Raw genomic sequence first — 23,938 nt, 5'->3', positions numbered from 1 at the left:
CCAAATTAGGTTCTTAACAATGCATATTACTAATCAAAAATTACATTTTGATACATTTACAGTAGGAATTTTACAAAAAATCTTCATGGAACATAATCTTTACTTAATTTCCTAATGATTTTTGGCAAGAAAAATCAATAATTTTGACCCATGCAATGTATTTTTGGCTATTGCTACAAACATACCCCAGCCATTTAAGACTGGTTTTGTGGTCCAGGGTCACATATATGTCTAGTATATTACTTTTATATGTTCCATTTATAATATACTGCAGTGCAATATGGTTTATTATATAGTCTATGTTTATATAGCTTACTTTATGTGTACATACTATGGGCATTGCAACTGTTTAAAAAATATTTTATAATTTTTACATTTTTAAATTTAAAATAACAAGGTAATCAAAGATGATTTAATAATAATAAAATTAGTAAATTACCTTTTCAGAGTTTCCGTAGGGTCAGAGCAGGACTGGTTCCACAGCATCAGTGTCTAGAATGAGAGAGTAAAAGGGCAGAGTTCACATACTTACAGCAGTGCACATGCTAAACATCTGTACTACACCACCTAACCACACTCACTGCTGTCCCAGAGGAAATTATCAACATCAGCAGGCTGTCTGCTGGCTTTGTGGTTGTACAGAAGCAGAGGCATTGCATTAGGTCAAATCCTGTGAGACCACAATATGATGGCAATTAAAAGTGGACGGGCTAGAATTCAATCTGGAGTCACTGTACAGTATGATAAAACGTTGTATACCTTTATACCTGTTATTTATTGTGCATTTAAAGCACCTGCACAAATACTGGCACTATAAGTGATTTTCAAACTTCAAACCTGCATACAAACTGTCTGACAACAGGAACTTAAGCAATTGTCAAAATAAAAGAGCCAATGAATCTGTTGAAGTTAAACGGACTGGTTATAACCCTGAGGAATCAGTAAGAGTGTGCAGCTCTCTGAAGCAAGTGTTTTTATTTCCGTATTAGGCAATGCATTGAATGTTCCCTTATTTGGTTGTAAGGCCTATTAGAGCATTAGGACAAGTATGTACTGTAGTACAGTGCACAATTACAAAGTTTGAGACTGTAGGTTTGCTTCTAATAGAACGAGAGCTAAACTAAAGAATGAATCTTAATATTAAAAAATGTATAGGCTATTACATAATTATTTGCAGCGGTGAACATAAGGAGAAATAGACTCGTCTCTCATAAACGTGCTTTAATCTGATCTAAAAATAGTTACCGAGTGCTACATCACAGCACTTACAGCGCCATCAAGCTGCTAGCACAGATATAGCCCTGCAGCTTATACTCAACCCTAAGAAGTCATCTGTCCTTGGCTACGAAATCAATATTTGAAATCAATAAAATATTTAGTTTGGAGTCAGATAAGGTCATACACCACTTTTAATAATAATTAATTAATTGTGCATTTATTTTTAGATAATAATATATATGTATTAAATAAAATAGACATACAACACTCTAACAAAAGTAATAATAATTGACAAGAATAATGGTAATAATGACATTTTGCATTTATTGTTATCTAAAAATGAATGCACAATTATTTAATTATTATTAAAAGTGGTGTATGACCTTATCTGACTCCAAACTAAATATTTAATTGATTTATATTCATTACATATACATGTAATATATATATATATATATATATATATATATGCTACTACAATATTAAAATTATGGTTAATTGGAGTATAATTGGAGTTTTTCATTTCTCTTTTTCTTTTATTACATATGAAATATATAAATAGTATAATGGTTGTGTTGGTAAAATATTGTGTTATATTATTATATTTTACTACATGCTATAAATTTAGAAATTTGGTGTAATTTAGTATTTGGTTGTGAAGTATATAATTCATTAACCTTTCTATCTATCTACAGTCAAGGTCGAAAGTTTACATACACCATGCAGAATCTGCAAAATGATAATTACTTTACCAAAATAAGAGGGATCATACAAAAAGTATTTTTCATTTAGTGCTGACCTGAAAAAGATATGTCTCATAAAATACGTTAACATATAGTCTGCAAGAGAAAATATTAGTTGAATTTATAAAAATTACCCTGTTCAAAAGTTTACATACACTTGATTCGTAATGTTGGTACCTAAATGATCCACAGCTGCTTTTTTTTGTTAGTGATAGTAGTTCATGAGTCCCTTGTTTGTCCTGAACAGTTAAACTGCCTGTTGTTCTGTAGAAACATTCTTTGTGTCCCACAAATTATTTGGTTTTTCAGTATTTTTGTGTATTTAAACCCTTTCCAACAACGACTGTATGATTTTGATATCCATCTTTTTACATCGAGTTCAACTGAGGGACGCATATGCAACTATTACAGAAGGTTCAAAAACTCACTGACGCTCCAGAATAATTGCATTAAGAGCCGGGAGGTGAAAACTTTTTGAATTTGAAGGTGAAAGTAAATTTAACTAATTTGGTCTTCTGGGAAACATGTAAGTATCTTCTGTAGCTTCTGAAGTGAACTGTAGCTACTAAATAAAAAATTATGTTATTTAGGCAAAATAAATGTTTTTTACACATCTTCATTCAGTTCAAAAGTTTTCACCCTCCGGCTCCTAATTCATCATATGTCCTTCTGGAGCATCAGTGAGCATTTAAACCTTCTATAAAAGTTGCATATGAGTCCCTCAGTTGTCCTCAGAGTAAAAATATGGATCTCAAAATCATACAGTCATTGTTGGAAAGGGTTCAAACACACAAAAATGCTGTAAAACTGAAGAATTTGGGGGGCCTGATAGATTTTTCTGAAGAACAGCAGGCAGTTTAGTTGTTCAGGACAAACAAGGCACTCATGAACAACTATCACTACCAAAAAAAAAAAACTATTTCAGGTAACAACACAGTATTCAGAATCAAGTGTACATAAACTTTTGAACAGGGTCATTTTTATAAATTCAACTATTATTTTATCCCTATTATTTTGCTAAAATAATTAACATTCTGCAGATTCTGCAAGGTGTATGTAAACTTTTGATATAAAATGTATCTATCTATAATAAAAATTAAATAAATACATTTTATGTGTCGCTTATGTGAACGAAAGACTACATCTCCCGACGTCCACAGCCATCGTTGGAGTCCATGCATAGCCTGTCTGTTTGGGGAAGGGAGGCGTCCTCTGCTCTCCGTCTTCTCTCACAAAGTTCTTCTGCAGTGCAGCTCTTCATTCTGTGATGGTAGTGATGAATAGTCACAGTGTGCTGTGATTCCTCACGCAGGCGGCCTGCTATGTGTGTGTCACAGAACTAGAGAGCGAGGGGGGAGGTGAAAGTTCACCATGGCTTGGCCATATCAGGTGACAATGTGGAAAAGTTGGGCTGCCGCCTCAGATTAAATTTCTCAAACTTGGAGAATGACAAGCGAACGGAAGTACATTGAAGTGGACGGAGAAAACGAAGCGCTGTCGTTCGATTATTATGACGACGATGATGATTTCGACACCTTCACTGACGGGGACGAAGACTGCGGCTGTGATGACGGAGGTTAGGGGCTACTTTTAATTTATCACCCATAAATAAGGGCTCGTGTGAATTTTACATGTTTCTCAACGAGCGCAAAGTGTAAATACATTGCTAAACAATTACCATGGTAACCTACCATGCTGGTTCCCTCTTAAAATACAAGTTAATTTGTTACTACAGCACAACTGTGGTAACTTGATAGCCAGCAGTGTCATAAATAAATATTCCATTAAATTACATAAGCTTCTTACACTTGGTTTTGACTTGGGTTTTACCTTGGAAGCTCTGATTGGTAAATATTTATGAGGGATTTATTAATAAACTTGTAAGTTGATGTCAACCAATGTGAGAAAACTTTCTGTAAACTTCATAAACTATTGAGAATCCATAAAATGTATTATGGTTTTGGTGGAAATTATGGTAAATATTTATGAGGGATTTATTATTAATGGTAGAGTAAAACTTGCTAACTTGGCATTAGCCACTAATATCTCAAAAATATAGCTACTTGTAAACAATTATGGTTTTTAAAGTGCCAACAAACCACGGTAACTATTGTACTTTGGAAATTGGTAGTTTGTTGGAAATGCAATAGAGGTGCATTTGGTTTCTCATTTGGTTTTATTTACAGAACGTCTAAATGATATATAAGTCTGTATGGATCAGTGTTTCCCTACACAGTTTGGCTATTTGACCTTCAAGCTTCGCCTTATGGCAAGATTTCTTAGAAAGCAGGAAGATTTATAAGTTAGGCATTGCTTACAGTTCATAGTTTCTACACAACTCCACATACAAACTATTATTGTCAGCTCAGTCAGCTGTAGTTTTCCTTCACTCGGTTTTCCAACTGTTTACCAATTCAACAAACACACTAGTACTCCTTCACGATGTGGTGCCCCGGTCGGACACTTAGATAAACACTGCAGGATTCCTGAGGCTGTATTTTGAGACTAGAAGTGTCCCTCAGTCTCACCAAATGCAGTTGACATTCCTCAGCTGAGAGCTAGCAAGGTCACAGTCATCAAATCAGCTGCAGCATGTGATATGAAGGAGTGGAATGCCAGCGTAGGCTTTGCCCACAACTCCACACTCATGCTCTCCAGCAGTCATTCTGGTAATATGATTCAAACTGATGGGATTAGAATGCCATTTCTCTTTTCACTTTGCTACATGTCTAATTGGGAGTGTATGAGCTTGTCTATAAGCCTATAACTGCGGCTTGTGGCTATGTTCATACCTCTTTTAGACGTTTAAATATGCATTGATGTACTGTAGAATGATACTGATTTAAAAATGAAATAAAAATGCCAGTTCTTCTAAAGCCTCCTTTATGGCGATTTAATGTCAAAATGTTTCAGGTTTGTGTAAACATTAGAACCGGCTGCAATTATTTTCAGTAAACATCAGCTTTTTTGTTTGGGAGAGCCCTCATGCAGCTGTTCTTCTATTAAAAATTAGGTGTACTTTCATTTTGGACTAGATGTTGTTCATTTGAATACATGCATTTTCATTTCTTTTCTTGTTTAAATCTCCAGCACACGGACTAAAGTGATTAACAACCTTTGCTGGCTGATGACGGCGTGTTATTGTGTACCGCTGTAGTCAGTACATGTCGCTCTCAAAGGCATAATGTGCTGGTTACCTGTGGTTACTAACCACCTGACATATGACAGAAATTTAAAAACAACCAGGAGACTGAAAGAAGTCTACAGACACTGACGTTCAAAAGTTTGGGATCAGTAAGATTTTTAATGTTTTTTAAAGAGGCCTTTCTGCTCATCAAGGCTGTGTTTATTTGATTAAAATTACTGAAAAAACCCAGTTATATTGTGAAATATTATTGCAATTTAAAATAACAGTTTACTATTTTATTATACTTGAAATATAATTAATTCCTGTGAAGCAAAGTTGCATTTTCAGCATCATTACTCCAGTCTTCGTTGTCACATGATCCTTTAGAAATCATTCTAATATGCTGTTTTATAATTAATATTAAAAACAGGTTTTTTTTTGGACATGTGATACTTTTTTTCAGGATACTTTGATGAATAAAAAGATAAAAAGAATAGTGTTTATTCAACATAGAAATTTTGTGTTACAATATACACAAATAGTTTGGGTCAGTACTTTTTTAGAAATCTTTTCTAGTACAGTAACTGTAAGATTTGTAATGTTTTTTTTACAGAATTGTCTTCTGCTCACCAAGCCTGCATTTATTTGATCCGAAATAAAGCAAAAATAGTAATATTGTGAAATATTTTTACTATTTAAAGTAACTGCTTTTCTATTTGAATATATTTTAAAATGTAATTTATTCCTGTGATCAAAGCTAAATTTTCAGCATCATTATTCCAGTCTTTAGTGTCACATGGTCCTTCAGAAATCATTCTAATATGCTGATTTGCTGTTTAAGAAACATGTTTTATTATTATCATTATTACCAATACTTAAAACTGTTGAGTATTTTTTTTTTTTTTTTTTTTTTTTTTTTGGATTCTTTGATCAGTAGAAAGATCCAAAGCTTGGAGTCAGTATAACTTATTTATTTATTTTTGGCAAAAATTCTTTATTTAGCAAGGATGCTTTAAATTGATCGAAAGTGATGATAAAGACATTTATAATGTTACAAAAGATTTCTTTTTCAGATAAATGCTGTTCTTCTGAACTATCTATTCATCTAAGAAACCTGAACCTTTTCAACATAATAATAATAATATTAAAATAATTTAAAAAAAAGTTATCTTTCAAATGGACTCTTCATATATCCTAAAAAAATATGTATATATTATGTTTATATTTAAATACGTAATACAATTACTTACTGACAATAGCAGGGGTGCCCAATCCTGTTCTTGGAAATCTACCATCCTACAAAGTGCAGCTCCAACCCTGATAAAACACACCTAAACCAGCTAATTCATCTCTTAGGTAGTGCTTGATAGCTGTGTTGGAGCAGAGCTGGAACTAAAGTCTGCAGGTAGGTAGATCTCCAGGACCAGGGTTGGGCACGCCTGGACTATAGTATATTACAGTAAACGTGTATATTACAGTAAAACTGACTTTAAGTTCCTTCAAAATGACTACATTCACAGTAAATAACATATTTACTAACCAGTGTGACTTTGTCATCATCTTGTACTTCTAACAGCAGACAGACGCAAATCAAATATTGTCTGTGTGCACAATAACCAACCCATTTTTTGTAATTCAGGACACTCTGGCTGCTCTCATATTTGAGTCTCGTTGTGTAAGCACAGATTGTTCTAATATTAGTGATTGACAGCACAATCTAATGCTTAAAAATACATCAGTTAGCTACGTGACTAGGGAGTGCGAGTCCATTCATATCATAAACATAACTATACTGTCTTATTTTGCTTTTGACTTATGTAGAATTGTCACTTTTATTCATAATTAAAGGTGATTTTTAAATGTATTTTGATAAATAATAAATAATTTATTTGATAATGTACAGTCTTTACTGTCACTCTTTTCAATTTTCAGTAATTTCTTCCATTTATAATAATGTATTCAAATAAATCTTACTGACTTTAAACTTTTGAACAATAGTGCAAGTTGTATCATAGCTGTCACTAGCAGTTTGTTTGCTTAGTTTAGTTATTTGAATGCTTAGTTTGGTTTACCATTAACCAAACACGACTTCTGTACAATGATTTATGTTTCTCAAGCATAGTGTTTCTGTGTTTGGCTCTTGTACAGTGCTGGGCTTCAGTGATCCGTTCAGCAGTGAGGTGAAACCTCGGATCCTGCTGATGGGCCTGAGGCGAAGTGGCAAGTCTTCTATTCAGAAAGTTGTATTCCACAAGATGTCACCCAACGAGACTCTCTTTCTGGAGAGCACTAACAAGATTTGTCGAGAGGATGTTTCCAACAGTTCCTTTGTCAGCTTCCAAATCTGGGACTTTCCTGGACAGATTGATTTCTTCGACCCCACATTCGACTATGAGATGATATTTCGTGGCACAGGGGCTCTCATCTTTGTCATAGACTCTCAGGTGAAATATCTGCTGTATGTATCGATCTACAGTTGAAGTCAAAAGTTTACATGCATCTTGGAGAATCGGCAAAATGTTAATTATTTTACCAAAATAAGAGGGATCATACAAAATGCAGGTTGTTTTTTATTTACTACTGACCTGAATAAGATATTTCACATAAAATATGTTTACATATAGAAAAAAAAAGTTATATTATATAGTTAAAAATTTATTTAAAAAAAATGACCCTGTTCAAAAGTTTACATACACTTGATTCTTAATACTGTGTTGTTACCTGAATGATCCACAGCTGTGTTTTTTGTTTAGTGATAGTCCCTTGTTTGTCCTAAACAGTTAAACTTCCTGTTGTTTTTCAGTATTATTTTTTTTAGATCCCACAAATCCTAAGGTTTTTCAGCATTTTAGTGTATTCAAACCCTTTTCGACAATGACTGCATGATTTTACGATCCATCTTTTCACACTGAGGACAACTGACAGGACTCATATGCAACTATTACATAAGTTTCAAACGTTCACTGATGCTTCAAAAGGAAACACAATGCATTAAGAGCCAGGGGGTGTAAACTTTTAGAATTTAATGATCAGGGTAAATTTAACTTTTGTCTTCTAAATTTAACTTTTGTCTTCTAGGAAACATGTAAGTATCTTCTGTAGCTTCTAAAGGGCAGTACTAAATGAAAAACAATATGATATTTAGGCAAAATAAGAAAAATTTACACATCATTCGGTTCAAAAGTTTACACCCCTGGCTCTTAATGCATTGTGTTTCCTTCTGGAGCATCAGTGAGCATTTGAACCTTTCGAACATGGGCTGTTTTTATAATTTTAACTATTATTTTCTCTTGTGGACTATATGTACTAGAAAAAAATAACATGCATTTTGTATGATCCCTCTTATTTTGTTATAATAATTGACCTTTTGCAGATTCTGCAAGGTGTATGTAAACTTTTGACTTCAATTGTATTGAAGTCACATGTCTATCTGTCTAATTGTCTGTCTGTTTTGTAAAAACACATTATTGTGTAGGACGATTACGTGGAGGCTTTGAGTCGACTTCACCTCACCGTGACAAGAGCCTACAAGGTCAATCCTGACATCAACTTTGAGGTGTTCATCCACAAGGTGGATGGACTTTCAGACGACCACAAAATTGAAAAACAAAGAGACATACACAAACGAGCCAATGATGATCTAGCCGATGCCGGTTTAGAAAGAATACACTTAAGGTTGGTATCATCAAGCTCAGATATCGTGGCATTTTTACAAACATCAGATGTTGGAAATGTGATGTGAAATGTATTATTTCTTTCAGCTTCTACTTGACAAGCATCTATGATCATTCAATCTTTGAGGCCTTCAGTAAAGTTGTGCAGAAACTCATCCCTCAACTACCCACCCTTGAGAATCTGCTCAACATTTTCATATCTGTGAGTCTTCTTAAAGTTCTCTGTGTGGCCTATTCACCTCTTTATATCATAGTTTCTCTTATTTTCAGCATGAATAACCAAAGTGAATCTGATCACTAGTTAGTGCTGAATTAATTATGTTCTTACTCAATGACTGATCATTTAGAAGTAATTTCTAGTAATTCATGCATTTTAGAGCTGAGGTAGTAAGACTTGATGATGCATGCAAAGTGGAAAGTAGTACAGTAATAATGAATAACTTGCAAGGGTGTTTTCACTATGATGCAAGAAGATGTTATATTTGATGTTTTCGTTATTTATCTTCATGAAAATGCATAAGCAGAAAACATAATTATCTGTTAAGAATTATATCTGGTCACATTCATCCATTAGCGTAGGTGCATTAGCACCAGCCTGTGATTTGCCGCTTGCAGAAAGGTATAATTGAAATAATATCCCTACAACATGATGATCACAAAAGCCATTATTATGTATTATGATCTCTCTCAGACGTAATATAATTTTATGGTGCTCATGTTTTATTTTAATGTTGATCAGGAAAGCAATTACATTTAGCAGAATCATAAATACTTCAGCAGTTATTTTGTTACATTAGCCAGCTGGTGGCAGCAGAGGGTAAACTGACATGGTAAAAAGAATGCCGCATGAGTACATTATAACAAAGCAATTTATATATTTGATATTATGAAGATTGAAATCTCCTAACCATCTGCCGTTCAATGCATTGTGATTTTAATCTGTTTTTTATGCATTGTATAATTTTATAGATTAATTCAGATTGACTCTTGATCTGTGTCTCTATACTGTAACTGTATTTAGATACTTTTTTTTTTTAAAGAATAAGTAAGAATGCATTAAAGTGATCAAAAGTGACAGTAAAGACATTTATAATGTTACAAAATATTTTAGGTTTAAATAAATGCTGTTCTTCTGAACTTTATATTTATCAAGGAAATCTATCATGGTTTCCATAAAAATATTAAGCCATTTTCACAGTTCTCACTGTTTTCAACATTAAGAATAATATGAAATTTGTTCAGCACCAAATCAGGATATTCAAATTATTTCTGAAGGATCATGTGACACTAAAGACCAGAGTAATGATGTTGAAAATTCAGCTTTGCCATCACAGGAAAAATATATATCTTAAAATGCATTAAAATAGAAAACAGTTATTTTAAATTGTAATAATATTATTTTTTTTACTGTGTTTTATTTATCAACTAAATGCAGCCTTGGTGAGCATAAGAGACTTCTTTCACAATCATTAAAAAACTTTTGAATAGTAGTGTACAGTATATATTCAAATGTGTGTTAAAAAATTGTATTTTTAATCATTTAGCGACTACTAATAGAATAAATGTAAACTATAATTTAAAATAAAGTACAAATATATTTCAATATAATTGCAATCTAAAACTTTTTTTTACTGTTATGTTTTCAAAAAGCAGTCCGAAAAGTCACATGGCAAGAGTCACATAACTTGTGAAGAGGCTTTCTAGTCCTTCAACAGCTTTTATAGAATTAGATGCATTTTCTAACAACAGTACTTGCAATGCAGTTGATTACTTGGTTGCGTAATTCATTTCCACTTCAAAGTGTTCTTAGATATGATGTCCTGTTCCGCTGCATTTCTTCTTAAGAATAGCTGCTGACCCCTAACCCCGTCCTATGCTCTCATTGCAGAATTCAGGGATTGAAAAGGCTTTTCTCTTTGATGTGGTCAGCAAGATTTACATAGCAACCGACAGCAGTCCGGTGGACATGCAGACCTACGAACTGTGTTGTGACATGATAGATGTAGTTATCGACATCTCGTGCATCTATGGGTAAGTTACACAGAGTGCCAATCCCTCAACAGTCACATTTCTCTATGTTCTTATCACATAGACATGAAGCAGCTTGGCAAGTCTTGCATCTTCTCCCACTATAACTACATTCAAAAACACACAATAGAATACACCTCTTCACATGCAACCACCTAGTTTTCCCATAGCCGTTGTTGGCTGGGATTTAATCTTTTGTGGATTAGTAGCATATAACTCGAGGATATGTAAACAGTGGCTGTAAACATTGGAAGGGCAGAGAGTGGCACCTCCAGCGCCATTGACCCAATTTGTCCTGTAATTTGACGGGACACAGCGGTCTGGTTAGGTACAGGAAAGCAGGCTTGACCCGGGGCCGCACATATGTCAGTTCGCGGTGGCCTGCAAGAGCAGATGGGACACCTCATCACTGTCTGATGAATAGGAGAGCGGGCAGGACAGTTAACCCTGCGAATTGTAGCCTTAGTCTGTAACTGAGAGGCATGGAGTTTAAAGGATTAGTTCACTTCCAGAATAAAAATTTCCTGATCCTTTACTCACCCCCATGTCATCCAAATTGTTCATGTCTTTCTTTCTTCAGTCGAAAAGAAATTAAGTTTTTTGAGGAAAACATTCCAGGGTTGCTGGTCATATAATTAGAATATCTTCAAAAAGTTGGTTTATTTCACTAATTCCATTCAAAAAGTGAAACCTGTATAATGTATACACTCATTCCACACAGACTGATAAATTTCAAGCGTTTATTTCTTTTAATTTTGATGATTATAACTGACAACTAATGAAAACCCCAATTCAGCATCTCAGAAAATTAGAATATTACTTAAGACCAATACAAAGAAAGGATTTTTAGAAATCTTGGCCAATTGAAAAGTATGAACATGAAAAGTATGAGCAAGTACAGCACTCAATACTTAATTGGGGCTCCTTTTGCCTGAATTACTGCAGTGCGGCGTGGCATGGAGTCGATCAGTCTGTGGCACTGCTCAGGTGTTATGAGAGCCCAGGTTGCTCTGATAGTGGCCTTCAGCTCTTCTGCATTGTTAGGTCTGGCATATCGCATTTCCCTCTTCACAATACCCCATAGATTTTCTAAAGAAATAAACACTTGAAATATATCAGTCTGTGTGGAATGAATGTATACATTATACATTTCACTTCTTGAATTGAATTCGTGAAATCAACTTTTTGAAGATATTCTAATTATATGACCAGCACCTGTAGTGGACTTGAATGGGGATCAATAAATTTAAGGTCCAAATTGCAGTTTCAGTGCAGCTTCAAAGGGCTCTACACGATCCCAGCCAAGGAATAAGGGTCTTATCTAGCGAAACGATTGCTCATTTGCTAAAAAAAAAAGTAAAAATGTATGTACTTTTTAGTTATCTTGCACTAGCTCGGTTACACAAAACGTAGGCAACCCAGTGTTTACAAAGCGAAAGAAAGAAAGAAAGAAAGTTTTGATGTTGGAGGAGAAAATGAGATGGACTTTTTTGCCTACCCTACCTTTTTAAACCCGAGTACCTAGAAACAACTAAGTGCGTGAAGTCACGGTCGCACATCACAGAGCTTTTGCAAGATGAGTATTTGTGGTTAAAAAGTAAAAAAAAAAATTCAGTTTTCTTTAGAAAAATGGCCGTTTTGCTAGATCGGGTCGTTATGACCCTTAGTCTGGGATCGTGTAGAGCCCTTTGAATTTGGACCTTCAACCCGTTGATCCCCATTAAAATCCACTATATGGAGAAAAATTCTGAAATATTTTCCTCAAAAAAATTATTTCGTTGTGACTAAAGAAAGAAAGACATGAACATCTTGGATGACCTGGGGATGAGTAAATTATCAGGAAATTGTAATTCAGGAGTGAACTAATCCTTTAAAGTAATAGTTTACCCAAAAATTTTTGATTATTCACTCACCCCCAGGCGATCCAAGATGTCTAAGATAAATTAAGGTTTTGAAGGAAAGCATTTCAAAATTTTTCTCCATCTAATGCAAGTGAACAGAGCTCAACGAAGACATTTCTGACAGTTAAAAATCCATATTTAGGCTGTTTCAAAGTAATCCACATGACAAATAAGAGTCTTCTCCAGCGAAACTTTCAATCATTTTTAAGAAAAATTAAAAGGGGCATACTTTTTAACTACAAATGCTCGACTTGGTCCAGCTTGGTTTAGGAGAAATGTGTAAAGACTACAGTCCAAAACAGCTATGTCAGATGATGTTGAAGTTGGAGGAGAAGAAGAGATGGCATTTTCACTCAACCCTAACTCTTTGATCCCAACTACATAAATGAAGAACTTAGACAGATGGAAGAGGCTGACAAGCCTCACAAGCTAGGATACACACATTTTTAACAACAAACTGACTCTATAATACAGCAGTAAACATTTAACATTTGGACAGCGCTTCTTCTTCACACTTGTAAACAACAGTTCACTACATCACATGGGAGGTTGTGAACTAAACCTCATGAATGCGCATTGCAGAGCTGTACTAAGGTGAGCATTTGCAGTTTAAAAGTACTCAATTTAAAAAAATTTCGGAAAATGACTGATCATATTGCTGGAGAATTATTTATTGGGGGTTTGCTTTGAAGCTGCCTGAATGTGGATTTGAACTGTCGAAAATGGACTTCAACTCTATCTCTTCTTCTTCTCCAACGTCAAAATCGTTTGACATATTTGTATTGGACAGTGTGACGGGTGCTTGGCATATAATCTTTGCATGTTCCTTTTAAAGGATTAGTTCACTTGCAAAATAAAAAAAATCCTAATAATTTACTCACCCCCCATGTCATCAGAAATGTTCATGTCTTTCTTTCTTCAGTCGACAAGAAATTTAGGTTTTTGAAGAAAACATTCCAGGATTTTTCTATATATTGTGGACTTCAGTTGGACCCAACGGGGTTGAAGGTCCAAATTTCAGCTTCAAAGGGCTGTACATGATCCCAGCCAGGGAATAAGGGTCTTATCTAGCAAATCGATTGGTCATTTTCTAAAAAAAAAAAAAGAAAAAAAGAAAAAAATACAAATGTATATACTTTTTAACCACAAATGCTCATCTTGTGCTAGCTTTACGATGCGCGTCTACAACTTTACATACACACATTACATAATCAGTAGGAAGTTAGTTCTTTTTCCCGACATCGTTGTTTTACCTTTTTTCGTAAAGGCAGTTTGACTTTCTTTGCACGTTCACCTAAGTAAACACTGGGTCGGTACTTTTACCTACGTCACGTGTGACCTTTCCACTGTGATTACGAGCTAGTGCAAGATGAAAATTAGATGTTTATCTGCTTACCACAAGGGCATCTATGATGTAGGTTACTTTGTTTCTACAGTAGAACACAAACAAAGATTTTTAACCCAAACCGTTGCAGTCTGTTAGGCATATAATGGCAGTGGATGGGCACCAAACCTTTAAAAGGAAAAAAAAAACATGCACAGACAAATCTAAATTACACCCTGCGGCTCGTGACAATACATTGATGTCCTAAGACACGAAACGATCGTTTTTTGTGAGAAACTGAACAGTATACTACGCCAGAGCATGTACAATTGTAACGTGCCAGATGCTGAGCTCGTGCTCAGGACAGATGGACATTGCTGTGTATCAAAAGTAAAAAAAATATAAATACTGTTCAGTTTCTCACAAAAACCGATTGTTTTGTGTCTTAGGACATCAGTGTATCGTCACAAGCCGCAGGGAGTAATTTGGATTTGTCTGTGCATGTTTTTTTTACTTTCAAAGGTTTGGTGCCCATCCACTGCCATTACATGACTAACAGACTGCAACAGTTTGAGTTAAAAGTTTTAGTTTGTGTTCTACTGAATAAACAAAGTCACCTACAACTTGGATGCCCTGGGGGTAAGCAGATAAACATCAAATTTTCAATTTTAGGTGAGCTATCCCTTTAAAAAGTATAAATTTTTATTTTTATTTTTTCATAAAATGGTCATTCATTTCACTAGACAAGACCCTTATTTCTTGGCTCGGATCGTATATAGCCCTTTGAAAACTGCAATTTGGACCTTCAACCCGTTGGCTCCAATTGAAGTCCACTATATGGAGAAAATCCTGGAATTTTTTTCTAAAGAAAGAAAGACATCAATATCTTGGTTGACATGGGGGTGAGTAAATTATCAGTACATTTTTTTTCTGGAAGTGAGGTTTTTTGGGGGGTTAATGACTGAACATTTCACTAGAGAAGACCCTTATTTGTCATGAGGATTACTTGCTGCCTAAATATGAATTTTGGACCGTTCAAAAATGCTCACACTGAGGCATGTTCACTTGCATTAGATGGAGAAAAATCCTGGAATGTTTTTCTCCAAAATCTTAATTCCTCTTTGGCTGAAGAAAGAAAGTCATACAGATTTTGAATGGCTTGGGGGTAAATAATCAGAAAATGCTCATTTTTGAGTGAACTATTCCTTTAAGCCACAAGATGGTCATATCAGTTCAGCGCATTTCGGCATGACAGCTTGTGCATTAATTTGTAGTATATGGCTTTTATTTAGATTTGGCGAGCTGCTGTGGAATTAATTTCCGCATGCCTTGTTTGTGACTCATTGAAATTAATAAGTCACTTATTTGTTCGCTATTCATCGTATTGACGTGGATTCGTGTTCTCAGTTTCAGGAAGCTCCAAATTACATGCTTTATTATGTCGGCTCAATTTGTTCATCATCTTTTCCGTACTTGTTTTTTTGTGTGAAAATATTTATATATTTGTAACATCCATGCATAATAGCATAAATTTGTTTGGTTATAAAAGCAGGGGATTATGACAGGGCATCTGTTCATTTTGATAATTATGATATGAATCAACATCTGTTCCACACTGCACAATTTTTCAGCTGTATGCAATCTGTTCTTAAGCTGAATTGGGAAAGTGTCTTCCTGATGGAGCAGTTATGCACGCTGCTCTGCGTCCTCAGAGGAAGACGCCCATCAGGGACATGTTCATTATGTGCATTTATCATATGAACTCAAGGACAAGTGCACAAAAATACGCATGAGACGATTCTGGAACTGCTGAGAGCAGGGAAGATGTGACGAGAGATGCTTGTGTTTTTGGTTGTGATTTGTTTCTATTGTTGTTATTTTTTTATATAGGTTGACTGGAGATGAGGCAGGAACTCCATATGATAAAGAATCCATGGCCATAATCCACTTAAATAACACTACAGTCATGTACCTAAAAGAGGTCACCAAATTCCTTGCCCTGGTGTGTTTCCTCAGGGAAGAGAGTTTTGAGAGGAAAGGTGAGCTTTCTGGACATCAAGCTAATACTTTTGGTGTAATATTATTGTTTAAATCTAGTTGTCACATGGAGAAGTAGTCTTAAGTCCAATTATAAACAGCAGTTTTCTCTAGCAGCTGTTTGTATGTTAGTTTCCATCTAATTTCACAATTACTTTTAATATTTTATATACTACTTTTCAAAAGTTTAAGGGTGAAAAGATTTTTTATTAATACTAAATTGATCAAAACTGGCAATAAAGGCATTGTTACAAAAAGTACAACTTCAATTAATGCTCTTCTTTTGAACTTTTATACATCAATAAATCCTGGAAAAAGGTAAATCGCCAGGGAAGCTGGTTCTTGTTTCTGTTCAAACTGAATATTTAATCATTTGTGGGTTCATAAAACTTCAGTTGGCACTTATCAAGCGGTACTGTATGTTTTACACTAGCTTTCAAAGTATATACGTATGTAGGTGTTCATAAATGTGTTATGTTGTTTTTTATGTTGAGTTGTTTTGATTAAAGAAGTTTACTTCCAGAACAAAAATTATCAGATAATGTACTTGTTGTAAAGAAGTAGTTTTTTGAGGAAGACATTTCAGGATTTTTCTTCAGATAGTGGATTTCAATCGTGCCCGAGTTTGAACTTCCAAAATGCAGTTTAAATGAGGCTTCAAACGATCCCAAATGCGGTTGTAAATGATCCCAGCTGAGGAAGAAGGATCTTATCTAGCGTAACAATTTTTTTTTTTTTAAAGATTACAATTCATATACATTTTAACCTCAAACGCTCATCTTGTCTTGCTCGTCCTGAGCTCTGTTTTTTCCGGTTCAAGTCAATTAGGGTATGTCGAAAAACTCTCATCTCATTTTCTCCCTCAACTTAAAAAACGCTGCTTACCTTTTTTGTTAAAGGTGTTTAATCTTCTTTGCATGTTCACTTTGCAAACACTGGGTTGGTACAGTACATCTGCAGCGATGTAGGATAATTTTGAAATGATTTTTGAAGTTGAGGGAGAAAATACGATGGGAGTTTTTCAACATACCCTAACTGTCTTGAACTGGAAAAATCAGAGTTTAGACAGAACAAGACGTTTGAGGTTAAAAAGTATATAAATTGTAATAAAAAAAACAATTGTTTTGCTAAATAAGATCCTTCTTCCTTGGCTGGGATCATTTACAACACATTTACCACATTTGGGATCATTTGAAGACGCATTCAAACTAAAATTTTAAATTAAATTAAATCTTAGAAGTTTAAACCCGGAGGCACCATGGAAGTCCACTATATGGAAAAAAGTATTTCTTTACGACTGAAGGAAGAATGACTGAAGAATGAATGATGAGATCTTGGATGATAAGGGGGTGATTACGTTATCTGTACATTTTTGTTCTGGAAGTGAACTTCTCCTTTAAATAGTTTTTTTTTTCTTAGCAATTGCTTTTTGTAGCCAACACTTGAAGGTTTGTTCTAATACAGAAATTGACTAAAACTGGGAGAGAGAGGGGAAGGGGAAAGGTCCTTAAGTTGGGATTCGACCTCGGGACTCCCATAGCACAAGCGCCACTGTGCCACGGCCGTCCCGAGTTCGAATCCCAATTCAATGACCTTTCCCGATCCTGTTCCCCTCTCTCTCCCACATTGTGTCCTGTCAATTCTAATTTGTCCTATTGTAATAAAGACAAAAATAAATAATAAAAGGGGGAAAAAGAAATGGACTTTTTACTGATCTACCAATCTTAAAGGGATAGTGCACCCAAAAATGAAAATTCGATCATTAATTATATATAATAATTACCCTTGTGTTGTTCCAAACCTGTAAGACCTTTGTTCATCTTCAGAACACAAATTAAGATATTTTTTATAAAATCCTTGAGCTGCCTGCATAGACCGCAATGCAACTGACACTTTCAAGCCCCAAAAGGTAGTAAGGACATTGTTATAATAGTCCATGTGACATCAGTGGTTCAACTTTATTTTTTTGAAGCTACAAGAATACTTTGTGTGCAAAGAAACCAAAAATAATGACTTTATTCAACAACTCTTGTTTCAGTCCGTGCTGCCATTCACGAGAGTCCTTACTATGTTTCTGGGCCTTGAACATGTCAATTGCTGTCTAAGCAGGGACAGAAAGCTCTTGTACTGTATTTCATCTAAAATATCTTAATTTGTGTTCTAAAGATAAATAATGGTCTTACAAGTTTGGAATAACATCGGGGTGAATAATTAATGACAGAATTTTCTTTAAACTGTGATAAATTGCACTGGTGACAGTTTCAAAAGCTAAAAGAAAGCTTAAAAAAAGCATGCAGCAAAATGTTTATTAACTATTAAAAATTCCCCCTAGTAATCCTTATGCAGTACTTATGGATTCAATAGGGACTACAATAAAGACCTAAAGAGTAGCTTTTGCCTACAAGCTGTTTTTAGCAATTACAGCTACACTACATTCATCTTAAATCAGTCAGAAAAGAACCTGCTGGTAAAGAAGCTCTCAAATGAGAGAATGGGATAATTAGTGGAATCCTCGGGAGGCTAATGAAGATTGAAATATTCAGGCTAGGAATTACTAAGGGGGTTAAGAAGACTATCATGAGCAATCATGTTAGTCAGCAGGGAAAACAAGACGTTTTACAACAAGGCGTTTTCTTGGATGACATAACTTATGCATTTTAGTCAATTTTTCACAATAATAGATATTTAACTGAATTGATTAATGCTTTAACTCAGTTATAAAACATTAAATCTCTAGGAATGCTGGGGGGCGGGGGTTCTGTTCAAACTGAATATTTAAGAATTTGTGGGTTCATAAAGCCACAGTTGGCACCCGCCAAGCTGTACTGTATGTTTTACACTAGCTTTCAAAGTATATCCATATGTAGGTGTTAGTAAATGTTTTATGTAGATTTTTTTTTTCCTCCTCTGGATCAAAGCTAAATGACATCTCTTGATATGTGTGTCACAGTCGTAATTCAAAGTGCATTTATGCAGGGATCCAATTTGAGAATGGGTCGAACGGCTTTCCTTCCGCAGGCTAATTACACTTTTCTTTGCTCACACAGGACTCATCGACTACAATTTCCACTGTTTCAAGAAAGCCATTGAGGAGGTGTTTGACGTGCGCTTGAAAGTGCAGAGGAGTCGGAAGCTGCTGAGCCAGAGGAGGTGGAGCAGGCAGACCGTGCCAAACGGGACTCAGGTGCATCCACACTGAAGAGCGCTGAAAGCACCCCGGCCTATTACAGTGACTCCAGAGGGAAGGTTTCACACAGACTTTGCTTGTGCTTTGAATGCTCTTCAGGGCCACTTACTGCTCCTCAGCAATCCAAAATGGCAATACAGACTGCGTTGTGCATTAATTATCTTGCACGGCTAACTTAGCTGTCCATGCAAAGTTTGTAAAGTAAGCAACTTTTTTTGTTGTTTTCAACAATATTTTTTACTCCAAATCAATCTATCCTACATTTTCTCACAAGATAAACCATTTTCAAAGTCACAAGTGCAAGATCATACAGTACTTTTGTCACATTTGTACAGTAGGGCACAAACATCTTATTTTACTTTAATATCCATCTTAAAACAAGATTTTTTAAAAATAATTTCAATTGCTTATTAGGCCTGCAGATGATTTTTTTTTTACTTTATCATTAATGGTTAGATAGCTATTCAACTTCACAGTTTTGTCTTTATTTACTTAAAATTGTATTTTATGTTTGTAAGCAACTTCTTCAAGGCCATTTACTGTTCTTCAGCAACCTAAATAGACTATATATATATATATATATATATATATATATATAGACTTTTTTTTTTTTTTTTTTTTTAACCATAAAACTGTACTAAACGTCATGAGTGCAAGGTCATACTTTTGTCACATGTGTTGGGCTCAAAATTTAATCTGAGTTTGTGTGTATACACTACTAGTCAAAGGTTTTTGAAAAATTTTGATTTTTTATGTTTTTTCATAAGTTCACCAAACCTGCATTTATTTGATCCACAGTACAGCAAACATTTTTGACATTTTAAAATGCAATTTATTCCTGTGATTTCAAAGCTGAATTTTTAGCATCATTACTCCAGTCACATGATCCTTCAGAAATCATTCTAATATTCTGATTTGCTGCTCAAAAAAAAAAACATTTATTAATGTTATTGTTGAAAACCGGTGAGTAGAATTTTTTTTAAATAGAAAATTAAAATATATTTTACTAGAAAGTTCAGAAGAACAGCATTGATCTGAAATGGAAAAATAAATCTTTTGTAACATTATAAATGTCTTTATCATCACTTTTGATCAATTTAAAGTAACTTTAAAATAAAATAATAATAACAATAATGAAAAACGTTTCTTGAACAGCAAATCAGCATATCAGAATGATTTCTGAAGGATCATGTGACACTGAAAATTTAGCTTTGATCACAGGAATAAATTACATTTTAAATGTATGTAAAAAATAGAAAGCAGCTATTTTGAATAGTAAAAATATTTCACAATATTACTACTTTTGCTGTATTTTGGATCAAATAAATACAGGCTTGGTGGTGGGTTTTGACTGGTAGTGTACATACATTTTAAAATGAGAAAATAATTTTAATGGCTTAAAATGAATAATGAATTTCCCCTTTCAATTCACTATTATTTATTTTATTACCCCTGTAAATAATTTTTGATCTGATTTGATCCTAATATTTTTTTTTTTGTTGTTGGTTTATTTTCTTAAAATTGTAATTTAAGCATGTCAGCAACTTTAAGTTAACAAATAAGTTTATGATTGGTTGTTTTGCATATACCAGTGGTTCTCAGTCAAGGGACTGGGACCCATTAGAGGGCCTCAGCAAACTTCCAATGGAATATATTATTAATATAATACAATTAATATCAATATTTTAATTAAACAACTAACAGCATTTCTTTATTTTTCTGTTTCTGTTTGTAAAAATATTCAAAACGAGCAGCTTTGTCATAATTGCACCAAAATACTACAGAAAATATTGTATAAAAAAATGTATTGGATGATGATGGGCCTTTGAGTCAAAAAGGTTAAGAACCACTGGCATATACTGTTGCCATATTGTATACATTTTAAGCAAAATGTATGCTAATTTGCAGCATTTTTATTTATTTATTTAGCTTAAAAAAATGAAACTGCTTTTGTTTAAAAAAATGAAAAGTCTCTTTCTTTGTCAATCACAATTACGGAAAAAAAATATATATATTTATATCGCTGCCACGTATATAATGTTTAAAATGTCTGCTTGCTAAAACAATTCTTATTCTCATATTTAACCAAATGCAGTAAGTGTTGATTGACTCACAAACACTTTTCCCTTTCCAGGCCATCCGCACTTAGCTTTTCCTCGCAAGGAACAATTAACTTCTATGGCGTCACAGGAAGTACAAGTTCCCGCCTCCGCCCCGGCGCTGATATCATGTAACTGATTTCAGCGGCTGGTGTGTGTTGTCAGGGTTTTAATGTGTGTGGAAGTGTCTCGCTGTGGGGTTAGAGAACCAGCGCTAATCCCAGGGGATACCTTTGCTTCAGCAATGAAGGCTGATGGGTAAATCTCATGAGGTCAGAGCCGCTTACGCAAGAGCTGCTCCTCTCTGGATGGACACTAAATCATCTGTAGTGAAACTACAATGTGTTATGTAAGACAATTTCATGTTTAGTATTATAATCTCTATCAGCGGGCCAAACGCTATTTACTCGGCAGGGACGCATCTGTGACTGAGGGCTTTTCCTTTTCTGCTTATGTGTTGTTAAGGCACATGGGTGAAGTGAAGAACTTGAAACGTTTTTTTAATGTGAATATATTAGAATCCAAGAAGGACTTTTTTCTAGCAGCATTTTAAATAGCGTTCCTGTTTCCACGTCAAACCGAGTGTAATTTAAATCTATCAGCCGTAGTTCTCAGTCACAACTAGTCAGCCGCTATAGTGAACGTACCAATCAGAAGCTGTCATAGAGGATTAGATTGCTTCGAGACTTAAGCTGTCGCTCCACATTAAGAAAAGGCTTTATGGGCTCTTCACAAGGTCTTCATTGATTGGGTGAAAAGAGAGCAGTCTTCATGTAACTCGTGCTGTCAGACATGAAGTACACATCAGACACATGTCAAGTTATCCAGATACTTCCGCTCTCACCCTTCTAAGTACGCATACGCACTGTCCGTGGATTTTCAATGTATATTTAAGCTTCTTAGTTAAGTTTGCGTATTGTTATTGTGCAACATTACGATTCAATAAGGTTAAAGAAATAGTTCACCCAAAACTGAATATGTACTCACCCTCAGGCCATCCAAGATGTAGATGAGTTTGTTTCTTTATCAGAACAGATTTGGAGAAATTTAGCCTTATGTCACTTGCTCACCAACTGAGAGTCCAAATGGTTGATAAAAACATCACAGTAATCCATAAGTAATTCACATGATTTTATTAAAAGGGTCATCTGATGCCCATTTTCCACAAGTTGATATGATTCTTCAGGGTCTTAATGAGAAGTCTATAACATACTTTGGTTAAAATTTCTCAATGGTAGTGTGAAAAACACTCTTTTTACCTTGTCAAAATCAGCCCTTTTTAGAGCGAGCTATTCTGTTGCATGTTCCTTTAAATGCTAATGAGCTCTGCTTGCCCTCTCTGCCTTGGGATGACGAGCCGTAATGTTTACTTTAGCCGCATTTAGCTGTGAAACTAGCTAACTAGCACACTATTAAGAAAGGCCATTTGCAAAGATGCCTAAAAAACCCTTATACTCACTTCTGCTGTGGGTGAAGCTGCATCAGGAATGATTCGCTCGAACATAGAGGCATATGTAGATCGGGATCGGTGCTTTCCTTTCAAAAACGAAAGTAACGGTAATCCTCTGCGTCTTTAGCGGCGCAGATGTCGGGAGTAAATGACGACTGCTGTTTATTATTACATCCAACAACAGAACACCTCAATCGCTCAATCGTTCAATCGGAGACATTCTTGTCTTCCCCTGCACCTGAGTTGAAACAGTGGAGATCAGAGTCTGACTCTTTCAGCTCGGTGAGGGCGGGTCTAAGGTAAGGCGCTCATGTCAATCAACTATGGTGGGAGCGGCCTCTGTCTGTGTGTCATCACACCGACAAGAAGCTGAGATTGACCTGATTTTAATAAGGGGATATTACTTTTAAAGATGAAAAAAATACCACTGGGTGGATTTTTATCATTGTAGGGTGGTTGTGTACACAAACTGCCAACAAACATTAATGTTTAAACAACATGTAAAAGTGAGTTCTGCGTCTGATGACCACTTTAAGACATTTTTAACTTCTAATTGCTGATTCTGGTTGAAAAGGTTCTCCAGTGAAAAAGTTGTAAAGGAGAGAAATGCACACAGATCAAACAACATTTACAAGCAAGAAAACAGTTTTAAACAAATAGGTTGGTGGATTTTGATGTGAGAGGAAAACAGAGGATGGACTTTTTCACTGGAGGTAGCGTTTTCATGAATTATAGCCAGAAATGTAATTTTAGCCAGAAGTGATGGTTTAAAGTATAAAACGTTTCAGGGCTGAATTTGTTTATTACAAACACGCAATTTAACAAGACATTAACTGATGGACTGGAGACGTGTGGATTACTTGTGGATTATTGTGATTGCTGTTATCATCTGTTTAGACTCTTGTTCTGATGGCATCTATTCACTGCAGAGGACGTAATGCTAAATTTCTCCAAATCGGTTTTGATGAAGAAACTTGTCTACATATTGGATGACCTCAAGGTAAGTACATTTTTAACACATTTTTATTGATTTATTCTTTAAGTGCACAGTGAACAAACAACAAGGCTGTATTGTAATGAACCATAATAAGTCATTAAAATCTTTAAAACTTTAATGACATTACTAGCACTTCAAATGTACACTGACTTT

General features: G+C 34.8%; 1 protein-coding gene across 1 annotated transcript; it reads left to right on the top strand.

The window, feature by feature from the left end:
- Positions 1-3,077: 3,077 nt before the first annotated feature.
- rragd (ras-related GTP binding D) lies at positions 3,078-19,789 on the top strand. Its single transcript, XM_073827319.1, has 7 exons — positions 3,078-3,537; positions 7,237-7,532; positions 8,564-8,763; positions 8,850-8,964; positions 10,651-10,793; positions 15,906-16,054; positions 19,100-19,789. Exons 1-7 carry the CDS (start codon positions 3,408-3,410, stop codon positions 19,249-19,251), a joined length of 1,185 nt encoding a protein of 394 aa, XP_073683420.1. The 5' UTR covers positions 3,078-3,407; the 3' UTR covers positions 19,252-19,789.
- Positions 19,790-23,938: the final 4,149 nt, after the last annotated feature.

The sequence above is a fragment of the Garra rufa genome, chromosome 21 (assembly GCF_049309525.1).
Source record: "Garra rufa chromosome 21, GarRuf1.0, whole genome shotgun sequence".
NCBI lineage: Eukaryota > Metazoa > Chordata > Actinopteri > Cypriniformes > Cyprinidae > Garra > Garra rufa.
The sequence above is the reverse complement of the archived record's forward strand: the minus strand, read 5'-3'. Positions and strand labels throughout refer to the sequence as shown.